The sequence below is a fragment of the Myotis yumanensis genome, unplaced genomic scaffold, assembly GCF_028538775.1.
Source record: "Myotis yumanensis isolate MYYU_CA2020_CCGP unplaced genomic scaffold, mMyoYum1.0.hap1 SCAF_23, whole genome shotgun sequence".
Taxonomy (NCBI): domain Eukaryota; kingdom Metazoa; phylum Chordata; class Mammalia; order Chiroptera; family Vespertilionidae; genus Myotis; species Myotis yumanensis.
Genome location: NW_027223774.1, coordinates 14,163,853 through 14,180,027, shown reverse-complemented (window position 1 = coordinate 14,180,027; position 16,175 = coordinate 14,163,853). Strand labels below are relative to the sequence as shown.

The window sequence follows — 16,175 nt, the reverse complement described above, 5'->3', positions numbered from 1 at the left end:
AATTTTTTAAACTTAAACTATATAGGTGGGTACATTGTTATTAACTTAATTTGGGTACTCCTAAGGCTTAGGAGGAGCCACACTCAAGGGGCCAAAGAGCCGCATGTGGCTCGCGAGCCGCAGTTTGCCGACCACAGGTCTAGAGATGGACGCCTGGGGCTCAGGAGCCTCACAGCAGCCCCACGAGGCAGGCAGGGTCCCTTCTTGGTGCAGATACAGCAGCTGAGGCTCAGAGCCACGCGGCTAGAAATATCAATAATGACGATAACAACGCTGCTGCTGCTGCCGCTGCTGCTAACACAGACCACCTGCTCTGTGCCAGGCGCCACTTTAAGTGCTCTGTATGACTGACTGGCGGAATTCTCAACACCCCGAGGAGGTGGCGTCCTGCAGATGAGGCGGAGAGTTACGTAACTTGCCCCAAGTCACTCAGGAGTCGGTGGCAGAGCCAGGAGCCGATCCCGGGTGCGGGGGTGCTTCGCCTGCAGGGACAGTGGCCCCACTGTCTCCGTTTGGCACAGGAGCCGGGCTTAAGCCCTCTCCTTGGCAGGCCTGGCTACATAACTTACAGGCCCAGCATGAAAGAAAAATGCAGGGCTCCTAGTTCAAACAGTATTAAGACTTTCAATCAGCGCCAGCAGATCAGCATTCGGCCAAGAGCTGGGCCTCCTAAGTGCGGGGCCTTATGCGACTGCACAGGTCACAGCTGCCCACGAAGCTGCCCCCTTCCTGGGTTACCCCCAGGACCCCTCAGTGCCTCAGGGGGCAGGCCAGCCATTGTGCCCGGGACCCCAAGAAGCCAACAGGGCCAGAGAGGTGCCTCATTTTGCCCCGGGGCGCACAGCAAGTTAGTGGCAGAGATGGGATGTGGACCTGGGCCTGCCGGACTCCAAGGGCCCTGATTCCTTTCCAAAATGTGCCCCGGGGAGTTTGGGAAGGAAAGGGCCGTGGAGGGCCCCAGAGACTCCTTCACATCCTCCGTCTCTCTCTCTCTGCCCCGCACAAGGCCCAGAAGGCAAAAGGCTCCCTTCTCCCCCAGACGCCAACGACCTCTGGTCTGTGCCTGTCTCATCCCTGCGCCCACTGAACTGGTCACCATGGCTACTTCCAAGTGCCCCGGGGAGGAGGAGACCACCATCCTCATGGCCAAAGAAGAGCTGGAGGCCCTGCGCACCGCCTTCGAGTCCGGCGACATCCCCCAGGCCGCCTCCCGCCTCCGGGAGCTGCTGGCCTCCTCGGAGAGCACCGGCCTGGAGGTGGGGGTCACAGGCGAGTCGGGCGCTGGCAAGTCGTCCCTCATCAACGCCCTCCGTGGCCTGGGGGCTGAGGACCCCGGCGCAGCGCTCACGGGCGTCGTGGAGACCACGATGCAACCCTCATCCTACCCGCACCCGCAGTTTCCCGACGTGACCCTGTGGGACCTGCCCGGGGCCGGCTGTCCAGGCTGCCCCGCTGACAAGTACCTGAAGCAGGTGGACTTCGGCCGCTACGACTTCTTCCTGCTGGTCTCCCCCCGCCGCTGCGGGGCCGTGGAGGCCCGCCTGGCCTCTGAGATCCTGCGCCAGGGCAAGAAGTTCTACTTCGTGCGCACCAAGGTGGACGAGGACCTGGCGGCCACCCGCAGCCAGCGGCCCTCGGGCTTCAGCGAGTCCATGGTCCTCCAGGAGATCCGCGACCACTGCACCGAGCGGCTGCGCGCCGCGGGGGTCACCGACCCCCGCATCTTCCTCGTGTCCAACCTCTGGCCCGTCCGCTACGACTTCCCGCTGCTCCTGTCCACCTGGGAGCACGACCTGCCCGCCCACCGGCGCCACGCCGGCCTGCTGTCGCTGCCCGACATCTCGCTGGAGGCCCTGCAGAGGAAGAAGGACATGCTCCAGGAGCAGGTGCTCAAGACGGCCCTGGTGTCGGGCGTCATCCAGGCCCTGCCCGTGCCGGGGCTGGCGGCCGCCTACGACGACGCCCTGCTCATCCGCTCGCTGCGTGGCTACCACCGCAGCTTTGGCCTAGACGAGGACTCGCTGGCCAAGCTGGCCGAGCAGGTGGGCAAACAGGCCGGCGACCTGCGCTCGGTCATCCGCTCGCCGCTGGCCAACGAGGTCTCCCCGGAGACCGTCCTGCGGCTCTACTCCCAGTCGTCCGACGGCGCCATGCGGGTGGCCCGGGCCTTTGAGCGGGGCATCCCCGTGTTCGGGACGCTGGTGGCCGGCGGCATCAGCTTCGGCACCGTCTACACCATGCTCCAGGGCTGCCTCAACGAGATGGCCGAGGACGCCCAGCGGGTGCGCATCAAGGCCCTGGAGGAGGCGGAGGAGTCCCAGCCCGAGGTCAGCTTGGACGCGGCTGGCGACAATGGCGTGGAGAAGTGCGGGGTCGGGGAGGGAGGAGGCGAGGAAGCCCCGCTGTCCACCCGCCGGAAGCTGGGCCTCCTCCTCAAGTACATTCTGGACAGCTGGAAAAAGCGTGACTTGGAAGAGAAGTGAAAGTGCAGCCCCCTACCCCCGCCTCGCCCACAAACCAAACCTTAACAAAGCCAACCAACCAAACACAAAGGCCAATGTGGTGACTGGGAGCTGCGCTGCTGACGGGGGTGTGGGGCCAGCTCGGAGGGAGGCACAGGGCCAGCCATCTTGGTGGGGCAGGGTAAGACGGAAGCAGGGGGGCCCGAGTGGAAGAGGGATTCACTCAACTGGGACGGGAATTGGTCCTGGGGGGAGAGAAGTTCAAGGTATGGGTGGTGGGCCAAGGGCTCTCGGGTCCCTAAGTGGCCAAGGGGGATTGGTGGGGTGACAGGGCAGCCCAGCCTGGATGTAAGACAAAGCCAACTGTCCCCGGGGCGCACAGCAAGTTAGTGGGTGGCTGAGTGGGGATCAGTGCCTACTAAGGTACTTATTTTAGTTGCAATGTCATATCCCTTTCTGAGAACCCCAGTGTCCTAAAGGCCTCCTCCGGAGGGGGAGGGGCAGCCAATCCGAGCCCAGGATTGACACAATGGTGCCTAGCAACCGGGTTAAGCAGAGGTGGGCAGATGGACAGCCTGGGCCTGTGAGTGATGGTGGGCCGGGTGGCCAGCAGAGGGGCGCCACATGGCTGCTGGGCTGGCCTTGGTGCAGAGGTGGTGAGAGCGGGGCAGGTGGTTCCTCTGAGCATCAAAGGAAAGAGAATGGTCGTTCCGGAAAGATGGCGTGTATCTGAGTGTGACTGTGTGTTGGTAAGCGTGCTGGAGTGCTGACTGGGAGAAATCCTGACGCGTCTCCATGATATGGATGCCATGTGTCTAAGGTAGAGAGTAGTTTGCTGAGACGTGGTGGGGGGAGGGGGCGGTTTCCTGTCCTCATGGTGTGCGTGTGCATGTGCGTGTGAATACTGGGATTGTGCTGAAAGGGGTGGTCTGAATGACGGCGACTGTGTTGGGATCTGAAAGCTGCATGTGGCTGTGAGTGACAGAAAACGTGCCCACACGTGGGTGAGCATCTCTTGCGTCTGGACCAGGCACCCAGTGAAACCAAACTCTTTGGCTGATTGAAGGATCACATGATTAAAACTCAGGAACTCGCAGGCTGAGGTTGTGGACGGGGTAGCTTGCCCGGGGCTTCTGTGGGCTTGGACAAGGGTCAGGGAAGGGTCAGGTTTAGATGCAGGAACTCACAAGCGGCTCTGAGGCTGGGTGCAGGGAGCTGGCTTGCTCCCAGGTGCTCACAAATACTCCCTGTGGATTTCCCAGGAGCTGGTGATGGTTCTTGCCTCCTTTGGGGGCCTCAAATGACCCCCAATCCTAGGAAACAGCTCCTGACTCAGAGGGTCCGCTTTGACCTGGACGATTAAAGGGGGTGCTGATGCTCTTGGCTGAAGAGTGCTCTGCTTTGCAAACGGGTTCCTCTTTTCCCAGAGGCCTCCCATTCATTGGCTTGCCGGGACTACTGGGGTTCACATGGGTCTTGCTGCACCAAAAAGGGTGTGTGGGATCACGGTAGGGAAATCCCAGATCCCAGATGTGTAAGACAGATAATCCTTTCCAAATCCATTCTCAGCGCACAGCCCACAGCTTATACCTGGGGCCCTCAGACACCACCCTAAACACAGGACTCACTGCCCCAGTGGCGGGGATGGAAAGGTGGGCATGAATAGTGAGTGCTCTCTCCACGTTGGGCCTAAGGTTGAGAGATCGAAAGGGTCACTTTTGTCTCCAACTAGTCACCGTGTCCTGGCTCTTCTGCCTTCATCTCTCCATTCCCCATCTCCCATCTAAACTCCCTTAGCCCCTGTTCCAGCTCAGGTCTCACGTCTCCACCCAGTTCCTGCCCCAGCCCCTGCCTTGCCTCATCTCCCAGGCTCTAAACTCAGTCCCCATAGGCCACAGAAGGACTCTAATGTCCACAGCAGACTTCTCCCTCCGCTGCTCAAGCCCTCCCCATGGCTACCCACAGATAAAGATCAACTCAGCCTGACATTCCAAGCCCCTCCCAAGCTGGCCCCTGCCTGAACCTCGGCAGCAGTAAGACCCCGGGCCTTCCTGAAACAGCCGAGCTGGGAGGCTCTGAGGAGTCATCGCTCCATTCCACAGGTGAGGAAGCTGACACCCACCCTCGCAGGTGTAGGAAATAAAGGCAGCAGAGGGGGCATGACTTGCTGAGCGTCACCTGGCAAGTCCCTGGCAGGGCAGGGTCTAGACCAGTGATGGCGAACCTATGACACGCGTGTCAGAAGTGACACGCGAACTCATTTTTTTGGTTGACTTTTCTTTGTTAAATGGCATTTAAATATATAAAATAAATATCAAAAATATAAGTCTTTGTTTTACTATGGTTGCAAATATCAAAAAATTTCTATATGTGACACGGCACCAGAGTTAAGTTAGGGTTTTTCAAAATGCTGACGCGCCGAGCTCAAAAGGTTCGCCATCACTGGTCTAGACGCAGTCATGCAATTCCAGGTCAGCGCTGGCAGCCCATCCATCCCACGAGTGAGGACTCCAAGCCCAGAGGCAGATCCGGGTGTGCCTAGGTGCACCGTGGCTCCTGAGCAGATGAGCACTTAGAAGCCAGGCCGTGAGGCGGGCAGTGTTCCCACAAATGCACCAGCTCCCTTGGGTCTTTTCCTGGTGTTGGAACCCCAGCACCCGGAGCGGTCCTGGCACAGGGGGTGCTGAATCACGGGGAAACATAAGGGGGAAAGCGCCAGTGGGAGCGGCCCACGTCCTGGCTCTGGTATAAGCTGTAAGGCATTTTGCAAGGGACTTCTACCTCCCTGAGCCTGTGTCCTCCTCTGTGAAATGGGGACGTCATGAAATGAGGCATATGGTTAGGACAGTGGCTGGACGAGAGTAAACATTAAATACACTATTAGCGATGATGAGGGTTCCGGCTCTTAATCACTGATGTATATTGAGCGCAGGGCCTGGTGCCCGGTTATTTAAGAACTGGAATTCTCGGACCAGAAGACCCAAGTCCCATTCCCACCCCACACACTGGCTGGAGGCCTGGGGCAAGTGCGCTCTCCTCTCACTGCTGAATGTGGATCGTAAGGGGGTTATCTCCCTTTTTTGGCTCTTGAGGAGTTTATGAGACCCTGCAGCAGGGCAGTGATGAATAAAGCACTTAGTACCGGGCCTATGAGCACCATGCCACACTCAGTACTATTACTGGTGGTGCCGCCAATGTCTTGGGCTTGCTGAGGGCTGGAGAGAAGAGAGGGCAACTCGGGGTGAACACACTCCCTTACCTGTCCTGCCAAAGGTCATCAAGTCCCAAAGACGTGGAACTGGGGGTCAGGCAGCCCATGGCGAACCAAATCTTCCAGTTCAACATCTCGGAGCTGTCAGACACCGGGGCTCTGAGGGAGACCTTCGAGGCGGGGAACCTGCCAGCAGTGGCCGCCAAGTTGCAGGCCACACTCCACTCGCTGGAGGACGTCAGGCTGGACATTGGCGTTACCGGGGCAATAGGCTCAGGCAAGTCGACCTTTGTCAATGCCATCCGGGGGCTGGGAGATGAGGACCCCAAGTCGGCCGGCACGGGTGTGGTAGAAATGACCGTGGAGCCCACGCCATACCCGCACCCCAAGTACTTCAACATCATCATCTGGGACCTGCCGGGCATAGACGCGCCCACTTTCCAGGCTGACGAATACCTCCAGCGGGTGCTGGTGGACCGTTACGACTTCTTCATCATCATCACCCCAGACAGCTTCACTGCCCGCCACGCCCAGCTGGCCCGCGGGCTCCGGCAGCAGGGCAAGGCCTTCTACTTCGTCCGCTCCAAGGTGGACGTGGACCTTGCAGCCTCACGCAGCCGCCGCCCCAGCACCTTCTCCGAGCAGAGGGTGCTCAGGCAGATCCGGGAGGACTGCTGGCAGCGGCTGGAAGGTGAGGTGCCCTCTCTGGGGGGCCCGGGGGCGGATGGATCCTTGGGGGATTGCCCGCCTCTTCCCCTTCATTTTCCAGCTGAGATTCAGTGGGAAACGGGTCACCTAAGGTCACACTTGGAGGCTGAACAAGGCCTCCCAGTGCAATGCTGCCAGCTGTGCCGTGTGCTGGTCTCAGCCCACCAATAACCAAGGGGACGGACAAGCCCTCCCGGTTCTTACGAAGGCAGATGCTTGCCCTTCAGCAACAGCCATCGGGAACATTGGAAGGACACAGGTCTACTCCTCACAGGGCTGGCAGTCACACAGCAGACCTGGGCCTGCACAGCGGGGTCGCAGAGGAACAAAGGGCCTGGGTGCTGCTTTTACTGGGGTTGAGGGCAGGGGCCTAGGGTTCTGGTGTTACTCTACTGGTGAATTTAAACTGTAGGAGCAGGAATTTAAAGTGCAGGAAAACAAGTAGCCCAGGTGGGGAGATAGTGAAATCCACCAAGTTCTCTAACACCAAGGAGGTGGGGGGGGTGGGGGTGGGGGGGAGCTTGGTTCCTGGGGCTGGCCAGCCTGTTTATTCCAGACAGCCCTCTTCGAAATGGATGCCTCCGCAATCAAAGCTTACGTCAGGCACTTAACTCCGTTTCCTGAGTTGGCACTTCTCAGTCACAGGTGACAGAGACCCCATCACGTGCATTAAGGAAGAAAATAACACGTATTGGCTTGTGTGCTAGTTATCAAGCACGCAGTGCCAACGCCATGCACCCATGCAGATGCTGGCACCTATCACTGATGGCACCTAACGTTCACTGGGGGCTCAGCTCAGGCCACACACCATTTTCATAAACTCAGTTCACTACCTTAGGAAGTAGGTAAAATGATCACCTTATTTTACAGACCAGAGAGGTTTGGTAACTTGCTCAAGGCCACACAGGTAGCGAGGCTCCTGTCTGAACTCAGGCAGCCTGGCTCCAGGGCCCACGCGCCTAAGCCACAGGCTGTGCAGACTCCTGGCAAGTGCTGGAGCCCAGGTAGCTGTCAGGGCACCACGGCTGCTCTGATGTGGAGACCACTGAACGGTGCTCTTGCCTCCTGCAGCGGAGGGCCTGCAGGGCCCCAAGGTCTTCCTGCTGTCCATGTTTGAGCTGGGCAAGTACGACTTCGGCCTGCTGGAGGAATCGATGGTGACGGGAGTGGAGAGCCACAAGCAGCACGCACTCCTGGTGGCCCTGCCCAACCTCTCCGAGGCCATCCTGGAGAAGAAGGCGTCCTCGCTGCGGCAGCACATCTGGTTGGTGGCCACAGTGGCCTGTGGCATCAACTCAAGTCCTGTGCCAGGAGTACAGGATGTGGCGTGTGACCTCTACCGGCTCATCCACGCCCTAGAAGGCTACTACCACAGCCTCGGCCTGGACGAGGACTCTCTCGTGAAGCTGGCTGCGCAGACGGGCCAGCCCCTGCACAGATTACTGGAGGCGATACAGGGCCCGAAGACCCCGGTCACCAAGGAGCTGGTGGTGGACATGCTGGGCCAGGCCTCCAGGGATGCCTCTGCTTTCACCCAGGAGCTCCTCAATGTGCCCGTCCTGGGCGCCCTGGCCACCTGCGGCATCTCCTTTGCCACTGTCTACCAGATGCTCCGCTTGTCCCTGGACGTGGCGGTCGAGGATGCCCACATGCTGATACAGACCTTCCTAAACATCACTGAGCGCAGGCTCTCAGAGAATTCCAATCAATAATCCCAGCCCTCAGCCCAGGCCAGCGGGAGGTGGAAGAAAGGGCTGGGAGGACACAGGTTCTGTCTGTCTCCAGGCTGGGTGGTGTGGGAAGAAAATCAAGGTCCGACTCTCCTGACTCAGCCCGTGTGCTGTCTTGTGTTCTTGTGCCCTGGGTCTTATGCCCTCTCGGGCCATTGCCCCCTCCCCACTTCCCCACTCTGCAACCCCCATCAACCAGCAGTCCCCCTAGGAAGCAGGGGGAGGGGAGGGGCTATGGGACAAGAATGCAAACGCATTTCTGTAAGAGGGAGAGAATGTCACGGCTCTGAAGGGCCCTGGGGATCAGTAAGGGAGATCAGCAAGTGACAAGGCCAGAGCCTGCTCTGGTTTCACACCTCCCAGACTTCAGCCCTCCCTTGAGAGCCACAGAGTCCCCACTTCTGGCCAGACCTTGCCTGGCCTCAGTGCTTTCTTCACTACCCCACTCCCTTCAGCTGTGCTTTTTCTTGACAGACTCCGGATTCCCATGACATGGACACCAGGACTCTCTGGGTCTGCCCAAGGGTAGGGGAAGCCAAGGAGAACAAGAAGTGGCCTGGGGCAGCGGTAGACAGAGGAGACTAGCTGGGTAGACTGGAACCGACTGCTTTAATGAAGGGTGGAGTGGCATGATTTGACAGGACTAATTTGGGATGTGGGTGGGGTGGCCAGACCAATTCAGAGACATACTTTATGAAATACTAAGATTATACACTGTATTTAACTGAGCAGATGAGAGAGGGTACTAATTGAACTGTATGGTGTATTTAACTGGGGGCAGGTCTGGGTTGAAATGAAAGGTAGGGACCATTTAAAAAAAATGTTTTTAAATAACAGGAACAAACCCGAGGGACCCTTTTTTAAAGCGTAGATGAGGTTTATAGGGAAAGGAAACCACCATATTTAACCAACAGTAGGCATCACGTGCCAGGGTCAGGTCTGAGTATTTGAACGAGGGCAGAACTGGCTAACCCACGGGGAAGTGCTGTATTTAACCAACTGCACCTACCGAGGCACATGCTCTGTTGTTAACCACGTGTTAAGCCAGGCATTGTACGTAGGCATTTCACTAAAGGCAGGTACTGCCTTCAAGTGGGAGCAGACGACACAAGGGCAGCCAGTGAATTTTCCGCAACACAGAGACAGGCCTGAGGGCGCCCAGGAAACAGAACCCCGCATCTAAGGGCTTCCTCCCTAACTGAAACTGGTCTTCACCTACTCCCAGCAAGTCTGTGACCGATACTGAATGAGTCGCAGTAGGAAGTTCATTCAGGCCACAGTGGGTGACCCAGGATAATCTGCCCTCAGGGGCTGGGACCCAAACGTGCCTGCTCCAGGCCAGCGTGCTGGAGAGAAAGGAGGAGGAGCACTAGCATAAGCTTGCATGACTGTTTTTATTCGCACCACCACATCTGCTCCAATAAAGAGCTCCCAAGACTGGGCCTCACCTTATAGGAAAGGGCTGGGAGCCAGGGAACAGGGATCTGTTGCTCCTGTCCCTGCAGAGGGTCAAGATGGAGCCCATGCTTCTTGGTGACCATTGAGCCTCCTCCCACCACCTATCCCTGTGGGGGACTAAGGATGGGCTGCCCTGTCCCAGGTTGCGGGTAGGATCTCAGTCATCCCTGAACAATGCTCCACTGAGGGCAAGGGGCCTGGCCCTGAACACCTCACGTCTCCGGGCGAGGAAGTCACGGTTCCTCATCCATCAGGCCTACCGGCCCTCTCCACCTTGCCAGAGGGTCGAGGACGTACATGCTCCGTTGCCATCCACTGGGGCCCAGAAAGGGGTTCCTGCATGACACCGCTCCCCTCGGTCTCAGGCCAGCAGACGGCTGTACTCTGCCAGGGCAGAGGACTTTTTCACCCCGTCCCAGATCCGGGCAGCATAGTGGAACCTGTGAGAGGAGGCCAACAGTCAGAGTTGCCCTGCTGGGGCCCCACCCAGCCTTGGGCTCACATGTGACCTGTAATGTGGGCCTCCTCAACTGGGCTACAGGGAAGATGCCAACCCTGATTCCCTAACTGCCATGGTAAGCGAAGCTGCAGATGCGGGACCTGGACTAAAACCTCAGTCCCCACCTCCGTGTCCAAACTTCCCTCCATTCTACTCAGTGCTGGCCTTTGTGGGAGCGGCTCTATCTCTGCCTCCCTCCAGGGTCTTGTGATGACCAGCTGCCTAACCCTTCTACCCCAAATTCTCCCTCTCCCTGGGCCCTGGTTCCGACCAATGGGAGGAGCAGAGCTCCAGCCCACCTCGTCCTGGCCCTTCCCACACCCGAAGGCAAACAGACCCAGGGAACCAAGACAGAGCTGCACGAAGCCAAGCTATTTCTTTTTCTGGTTTGTTTCTCTTAGAAATTAGAGGAGGCAGACCTGCTGTGGGCTCTGGATATAAAAAGTCACATAAACTTGGGGCTGGGGAGGGGTGCAGGGCTCTGTGAAACCAGAGGCAGAGGAGGGAGAACATGGGGCGGGGGGGCGGGAGAGACAATGAGACGGCATCTGGGGTAAGCTGGAAAATGCAGGCCTGTGTTTCCTGGCGGCTTTCTAGTTTCTTCTCCTGTGAGGCTACTTTCTGCACTCAGGGCCTTAGAATGAATCTTCTTTAAGCTTACTGTCCTACTCTTCACATCAAATGACACCTAACCACAGTGTGTGACCTTGCTATGTGACACTTCTCTGAGCCTAAATTTCCCCACTAGCAAAATCGGTGACGAAACGTACACTACAATGGTTAATTAGGAGGATATGAAATCACACGAAACAATCCTATCCGATATAATAAAAAGCTAATATGCAAATAGACCAAACAGCGGAACGACTGATGGCTATGATGTGCACTGACCACCAGGGGACAGATGCTCAACATAGGAGCTGCCCCCTGGTGGTCAGTGTGCCACTTAGCCAGAAGCCAGGCTCACAGCTGGCGAGTGCAGTGGCGGTGGTGGCAGCGCTAAGGATGTCCAACTGATTGACGGCTAGTGGGAGCGGGCCTAAGCTGTTAATCAGACATCTCCCGTGGGCTCCCAGACTGCGAGAGGGTGCAGGCCGGGCTGAGGACCCTCCTCCTACCAAGTGCACAAATCTCGTGCACCAGGCCTCTAGTGTGGAATATAAAATTTAAAGCAACAAATGAACAAACAAAACAAACCCACAGTCACAGACAACAATATGGGAGTGACCAGTGGGAAAGGGGTGTGGCGGAGGATGGAGCAGGTAAAGGGGTCAAAATACCTGGTGACAGGAGACTAGACTTTGGGTGGTGAGCACACAATGCAAGATACAGTTGATCAGAGTTGATCATAAGTGTATCACAAAATTGTACACTTGAAAACTTAGATAATGCTATTAACCAATGTCACCCCATTAAGTTTAATTAAATAAAGTAAATAAACCTAACCCTAATACTCTTAACCTAACTCTCTAACACTAACCATCGAATACTAACCTCAACCATTTAACACTAAACCTAACATTAACCCTAACAGCCTAACCCTAATACTCACTCTAATTCAGCTGTTCTCAACCTTTGGGTCGCAACCCCTTTGGCGGTCGAACGACCCTTTCACAGGGGTCGCCTAAGACCATCCTGCATATCAGATATTTACATGACGATTCATAACAGTAGCAACATTACAGTTATGAAGTAGCAACGAAAATAATTTTATGGTTGGGTCACAACATGAGGAACTGTATTTAAAGGCCCAGAAGGTTGAGAACCACTGCTCTAATCCTAAACCCTAAACTTTAAGCCTTAACCCTACACATAACCCCAAACCTAAACCCTAAATCAAGCATGTCAAACTTGAGGCCCAGGGGCCATGTGCAGCCCACAACGAATATTTTTGTGGCCCAGCCAATATAACAGTATGTAAGAAACATTTTAATAAAAATTTTATAATTTTTACAATATGCTGTTATACATAATTATTAATACCGAACTACAACTTTCGCTAATGACTGATTACTATAATCGTGTTGCATTCATTTCCCTTATGCGCCTATGCGCAGGTGCACCATTTCTCTCCACCAGTACTAGCAGTGACTATTTTAGCAGCTGATTGCCACATCATTACTCTTGGACTGACTTGTTTGGTGTGCGCAACAGGAAATATTTTGCTTTCAGAGAACAAGAAAAATAGGTTTATTTGTGTTACGCTTATTAATTTGTGCCTGATAAGTTAATATTCAAGAAAAAATATTCATTTTTATTAAAATGTTCTATTATTTTATGTCAACAATTACTCATTTATTTCAGCCCTTTGTATTCAGCATGTCTCTATCAAAATAAATCTAAGTTTCTACGAAAATTGAAGCTTTTGTTTTTTTGTGGCCCACATAAACTTACACCTTGTTTACTTGGCCCGTGTTAGCCTTTGAGTTTGACATGCTTGCCCTAAATCCTCAACAATAACCCTATTGCTATCACTAAACCTAACTCTAACCTAACTGCTAAACCTAACCTTAAACTCTGGCCTAAACCCTAACCCTGACCCTAACTTTAATTTTAACCATATAATTTTTTAAATAAAAATCACCACATGAAATAGCACATTGCCTGGCATGAAGAGGTGCTTACAAGATGGAAGTAATTATCAATGTTCCAGAAAAGGAAACAATGTGGAGAGAACTCTGAGAACATCCTGTGGGTGGGGGAGAGGGGGAAAGGGGAGGGGGTGCAGGCACCTCACACTGACCCCCCACTCTGCCAAGAGCTCTTACCAGTTCTTCTCGGTGAGGATTGTGTGCGACAGCTGCGGCCGGGCCATGGACATCACTTGGCTCCGGAGTTTGCTCACCAAGGACTGGAAGCTGGGGTGGCCACGGTACCCCGGGAGTAGGGAGAAGAGTGGGCTGGAGCTGGGTCCTGCTAAGTGGAGGTAGAAGATAAGGGGCCAACCAGCATCCTGGGCTTCCAGGAGCTCCTGAGCTCAGCCCCAGCCCAGCTCTTCCTATTCACCCCCCGCTCTGAAAACTAGCTCCTGAAAAAGGGTCCAAGCACTGCAGGGACAGGCCAGAGCCTCCACTCACACCAGGGTGGGCTCCTGTCACCCCCAGGCCAGGGCAGACCGTGTCTCCCCCTAACCAAGGTGGACCCATGTCAGCCTCCAGACCAAGGAAGCACCGTCTCCCATGGCCGATTCCCTCAAGGGGGAACCGTACCTGCTCTTGGTGGGTTTTCACTCTCCGCTTCGCTGTCCATGAAGGGCATCAGGAACAAGTTGACCTCAGAGTCCAGGAAGTCAGGGGGGAGCCCAGGGAAGACGTTGCACTGTAACATGGACAGAGTACCTGGAGGAGAGAACTTGTGAGCCTGCAGGTCCCATGCTGCCAGGGGAGGGGGCGGGAGGAACATGTAAGATGGTCAGGCTGGGATCGGAAGACTAGTCTGGGGATCTGGGCTGAGGCTGAATCAAGAGTAAGGAGCCACCTGCCAGGTTGGGAGTGGCGGGGGACCTCACCCTTGTAGCGCAAGTGGGAGTGAGCCATGAGCTGGTCGATCATCAGGTGCATCTGCCGCAGCTTTCGAGGACAGAAGTCCTCTCGGCGAGCTTTGTTCTGTAGGAACACTGCGGGTGAAGGGAAGACGGGGCCCGTGAGGCTCGGCCACGTGCACTCCCCTTCCCATCCCAAAGACCTGCCCTGACCCCCAAGATCACTTGTAAATATTTATGTGAATGTCACTTCACTTTAGCACCAGGCCCTGGGCGATGCTGGGGACCCCAAGGATGACACAGATGTGGTTTCTGCCAGCACAGATGGAAAAGACAGAGAGGAGGATGGCCACATGATTAGGAGAATTTCGGAAAGCGCACGAGGGGCTTGGCAAGGCCAGAGAAGTAGGCAAGACCCTGCCTGGGGTGTCCTAAGTGGACTGGGTCTCTGCAAACAAGCAGGGCATCCACAGAGCAGAGCAAGAACCGCGTAGGCAGAGGAGCGGCGTGTGGGAGGCACACAGGGCCGGTGGGAGCAGGGGCAAGGGGCCGCTCGGATCACTCCAGCACTCACTGTGCCCCGTTCTTGTAGATGCCAGAGACCCAAAATCAGGCAGACGGATCCTGTCCCCCAGGGTCTCCATTCTGATCAAGGAGCCAGACCCAGACTCAGGGTCCTGCCCTCAGTGGCCAGGGTGGGACTGTGGCAGTGGGACCCTCAGAAAAACAAGCGGCTAATTCTTTCTTACGTCCCTCCTCCCAGCTCCCCCTTCCCCCATGTCCCTGGTTTTGCCCCTCTCTCTCCCCTCTACCCGCTCCTCCGGCCCCAGAAAGCTTCTCACCCAGGTGGGGGTAGTACTCAGTGCCTTCATCAGAGCCTGAGGAGCTGCTGGACTCGTGGCTGGGGGACGGGGTGGAGGGCTTCACCATCTCCGCTGTCTGGAGGAACCTGGGGATTCGGGGTGAGAGGTTGGCTGAAGCTCCGGCACTGACACCCCATATCCCATGGCCTGGGGGATGTCGCATACACACCAGATTTCTCACACAATTTTACGGAATTCAGAAACAAATCCATGGATTTACATCAACTGTGTAAATTTCTTTAGTTTATGCTATTATTTAAGAGCAGTTTAAGTTCATAGCAAAACTGAGTGGAAAGTACACACGTTTCCCATAGGCCTGTGCCCAGTCCCCAGCCTCCTTGCTATCAACATTTCCGTGAACCTACACCGACACGTCATCACCCCAAGCCCACGGTTCACATCAGGGATCACGCCTGGTGCGGTTTACTCTTCGGGTTTGGACAAACACGCCGTGTATCCACTGTGATCACACAGAGTTCTTTTGCTGCCCTAACTGTCCTCTGTGCTCTACCCAGTCATCTCTCCTTCCCCTCAGCCCCGAACCATGGGTCTTTTTACCGTCTCCGTAGTTCTGCTTTTCAGAACGCCAATTAGTTGGGATCATACTGAATGGCACCTCAGATTGGCTTCCTTTAGTTAGTAATACGCATTAGAAATTCCTCCATGTCTTTGCACGGCCTGACAGCCATTTCTTTTTAGCCCTGAGTAATATTCCCGTCAGCACGTACCAGTTTACCTATCCACTCACCCATGGAAGGACATCTTGGTTGCCTCTAAAGTTTGACAGTTATGAATAAACCTGCTATAAACATCTGTGTGCAGGTTTTTGTGTGGACATAAGTTTTCAGTTTATGCTACTTTTAGGTGTTTCCAAACATGTAAAAGTAAATACCATTAAGCTGTTATGAGGTAAGGAATGATGGGATATGATAAAATGATGGCCATTTTCCTCACACAGACACACACACAAACACCATGGTCTCCACAATTTTAAGGGGTTCACCTACTCTGAGCCCACTGGTAAACTCCGGCTTAAAAACAAGGCTCTCCCACCTGCCAGCACCTGAGCCCACAGTCCCACCAGAAAGTAAACTCCACAGGGCAGTCTGTTTAATGTTTTGTTCACATCTGATCCCCGGTGCCAAGAAGAGCGAATGGCATACGTAAATGCTCAATGTTATTTGTCATGTGAATGAATTCCAATGAACAACGGCGGTAGGAGCGGAGGTTTCATAATTAGGTTTCTTAGATCTGGTCATAAAGCTGGCTCCCCAGCAAATCGTTTCTTACTTCTGACCAGACCCAAAGCTCCCCCAGCACCCAGGGTTACTACCACAAACAGAAAGCTCCCATTTAGCCCCAGCCGGGTTGCTCAGTCAGTTAGGAAGCTGTCCTGACATGCCAGGGTTGTGGGTTCTACCCCCGGTTAGGGTATATGCAAGAATCAATCAATGAATGCATAAGAAAGCGGAAAAACAAATCCTTGTTTCTCTGTCTGTCTGTCTCTTTAAAATCAGTAAGTAAATTTAAAAACACACACCAATTGCTCACTATGTACCAGGCACTATGCTAAATGCTTTAAATTCTTTTAACTCAGTCTGCATAAAAACCTTGCCAATGGGGAGCTGTGGGAAAAGAAGCCACTTCCAATGGGAGCTGGGAGTCAAACCCCGGGCTGCCTGATTCTGGAGACATCTGCTTCCTTTAGCTCTGCTCTCCCTGCCCAGAGCTCCCCTGCCTTCCTTCTGCCCGGGCTCTGTGCC

General features: G+C 55.1%; 3 protein-coding genes across 7 annotated transcripts in view; 2 read left to right on the top strand and 1 right to left on the bottom strand.

The window, feature by feature from the left end:
• The first annotated feature begins 1,079 nt into the window (after nucleotides 1–1,079).
• Nucleotides 1,080–2,483, top strand: IRGC (immunity related GTPase cinema). Its single transcript, XM_070402126.1, has one exon. The coding sequence runs from the start codon at nucleotides 1,098–1,100 to the stop codon at nucleotides 2,481–2,483; it is 1,386 nt and encodes a 461-aa protein (XP_070258227.1). The 5' UTR covers nucleotides 1,080–1,097.
• A 3,295-nt stretch (nucleotides 2,484–5,778) lies between these two features.
• On the top strand, nucleotides 5,779–8,093 carry LOC138999508 (interferon-inducible GTPase 5-like). Its single transcript, XM_070401641.1, has 2 exons — nucleotides 5,779–6,364; nucleotides 7,453–8,093. Exons 1-2 carry the CDS (start codon nucleotides 5,779–5,781, stop codon nucleotides 8,091–8,093), a joined length of 1,227 nt encoding a protein of 408 aa, XP_070257742.1.
• Nucleotides 8,094–9,486: 1,393 nt separating this feature from the next.
• Nucleotides 9,487–16,175, bottom strand: part of SMG9 (SMG9 nonsense mediated mRNA decay factor) — a 23,558-nt gene continuing 16,869 nt past the window's right edge. For 4 of the 5 annotated variants that reach the window (XM_070401928.1, XM_070401923.1, XM_070401927.1 and 1 more), the window contains 5 exons: nucleotides 14,392–14,498; nucleotides 13,577–13,684; nucleotides 13,278–13,406; nucleotides 12,837–12,984; nucleotides 9,487–10,009 (listed from right to left, as the gene is read on the bottom strand). In XM_070401928.1, the coding sequence (XP_070258029.1) occupies nucleotides 9,931–10,009; nucleotides 12,837–12,984; nucleotides 13,278–13,406; nucleotides 13,577–13,684; nucleotides 14,392–14,498 (571 nt within the window). In that variant the 3' untranslated portion in view covers nucleotides 9,487–9,930. The remainder of the gene's footprint in view (nucleotides 10,010–12,836; nucleotides 12,985–13,277; nucleotides 13,407–13,576; nucleotides 13,685–14,391; nucleotides 14,499–16,175) is intronic. The other variant, XM_070401926.1, reaches the window with a different exon arrangement.

What these genes read in the sequence shown, in the direction of transcription:
- IRGC (XM_070402126.1), top strand. Translation starts at nt 1,098, where the DNA reads ATGGCTACTTCCAAGTGCCCCGGGGAGGAGGAGACCACCATCCTCATG.
- LOC138999508 (XM_070401641.1), top strand. Translation starts at nt 5,779, where the DNA reads ATGGCGAACCAAATCTTCCAGTTCAACATCTCGGAGCTGTCAGACACC. An exon ending in CTGCTGGCAGCGGCTGGAAG is followed by an intron (nt 6,365 to 7,452) that starts GTGAGGTGCCCT and finishes TGCCTCCTGCAG; the next exon opens with CGGAGGGCCTGCAGGGCCCC.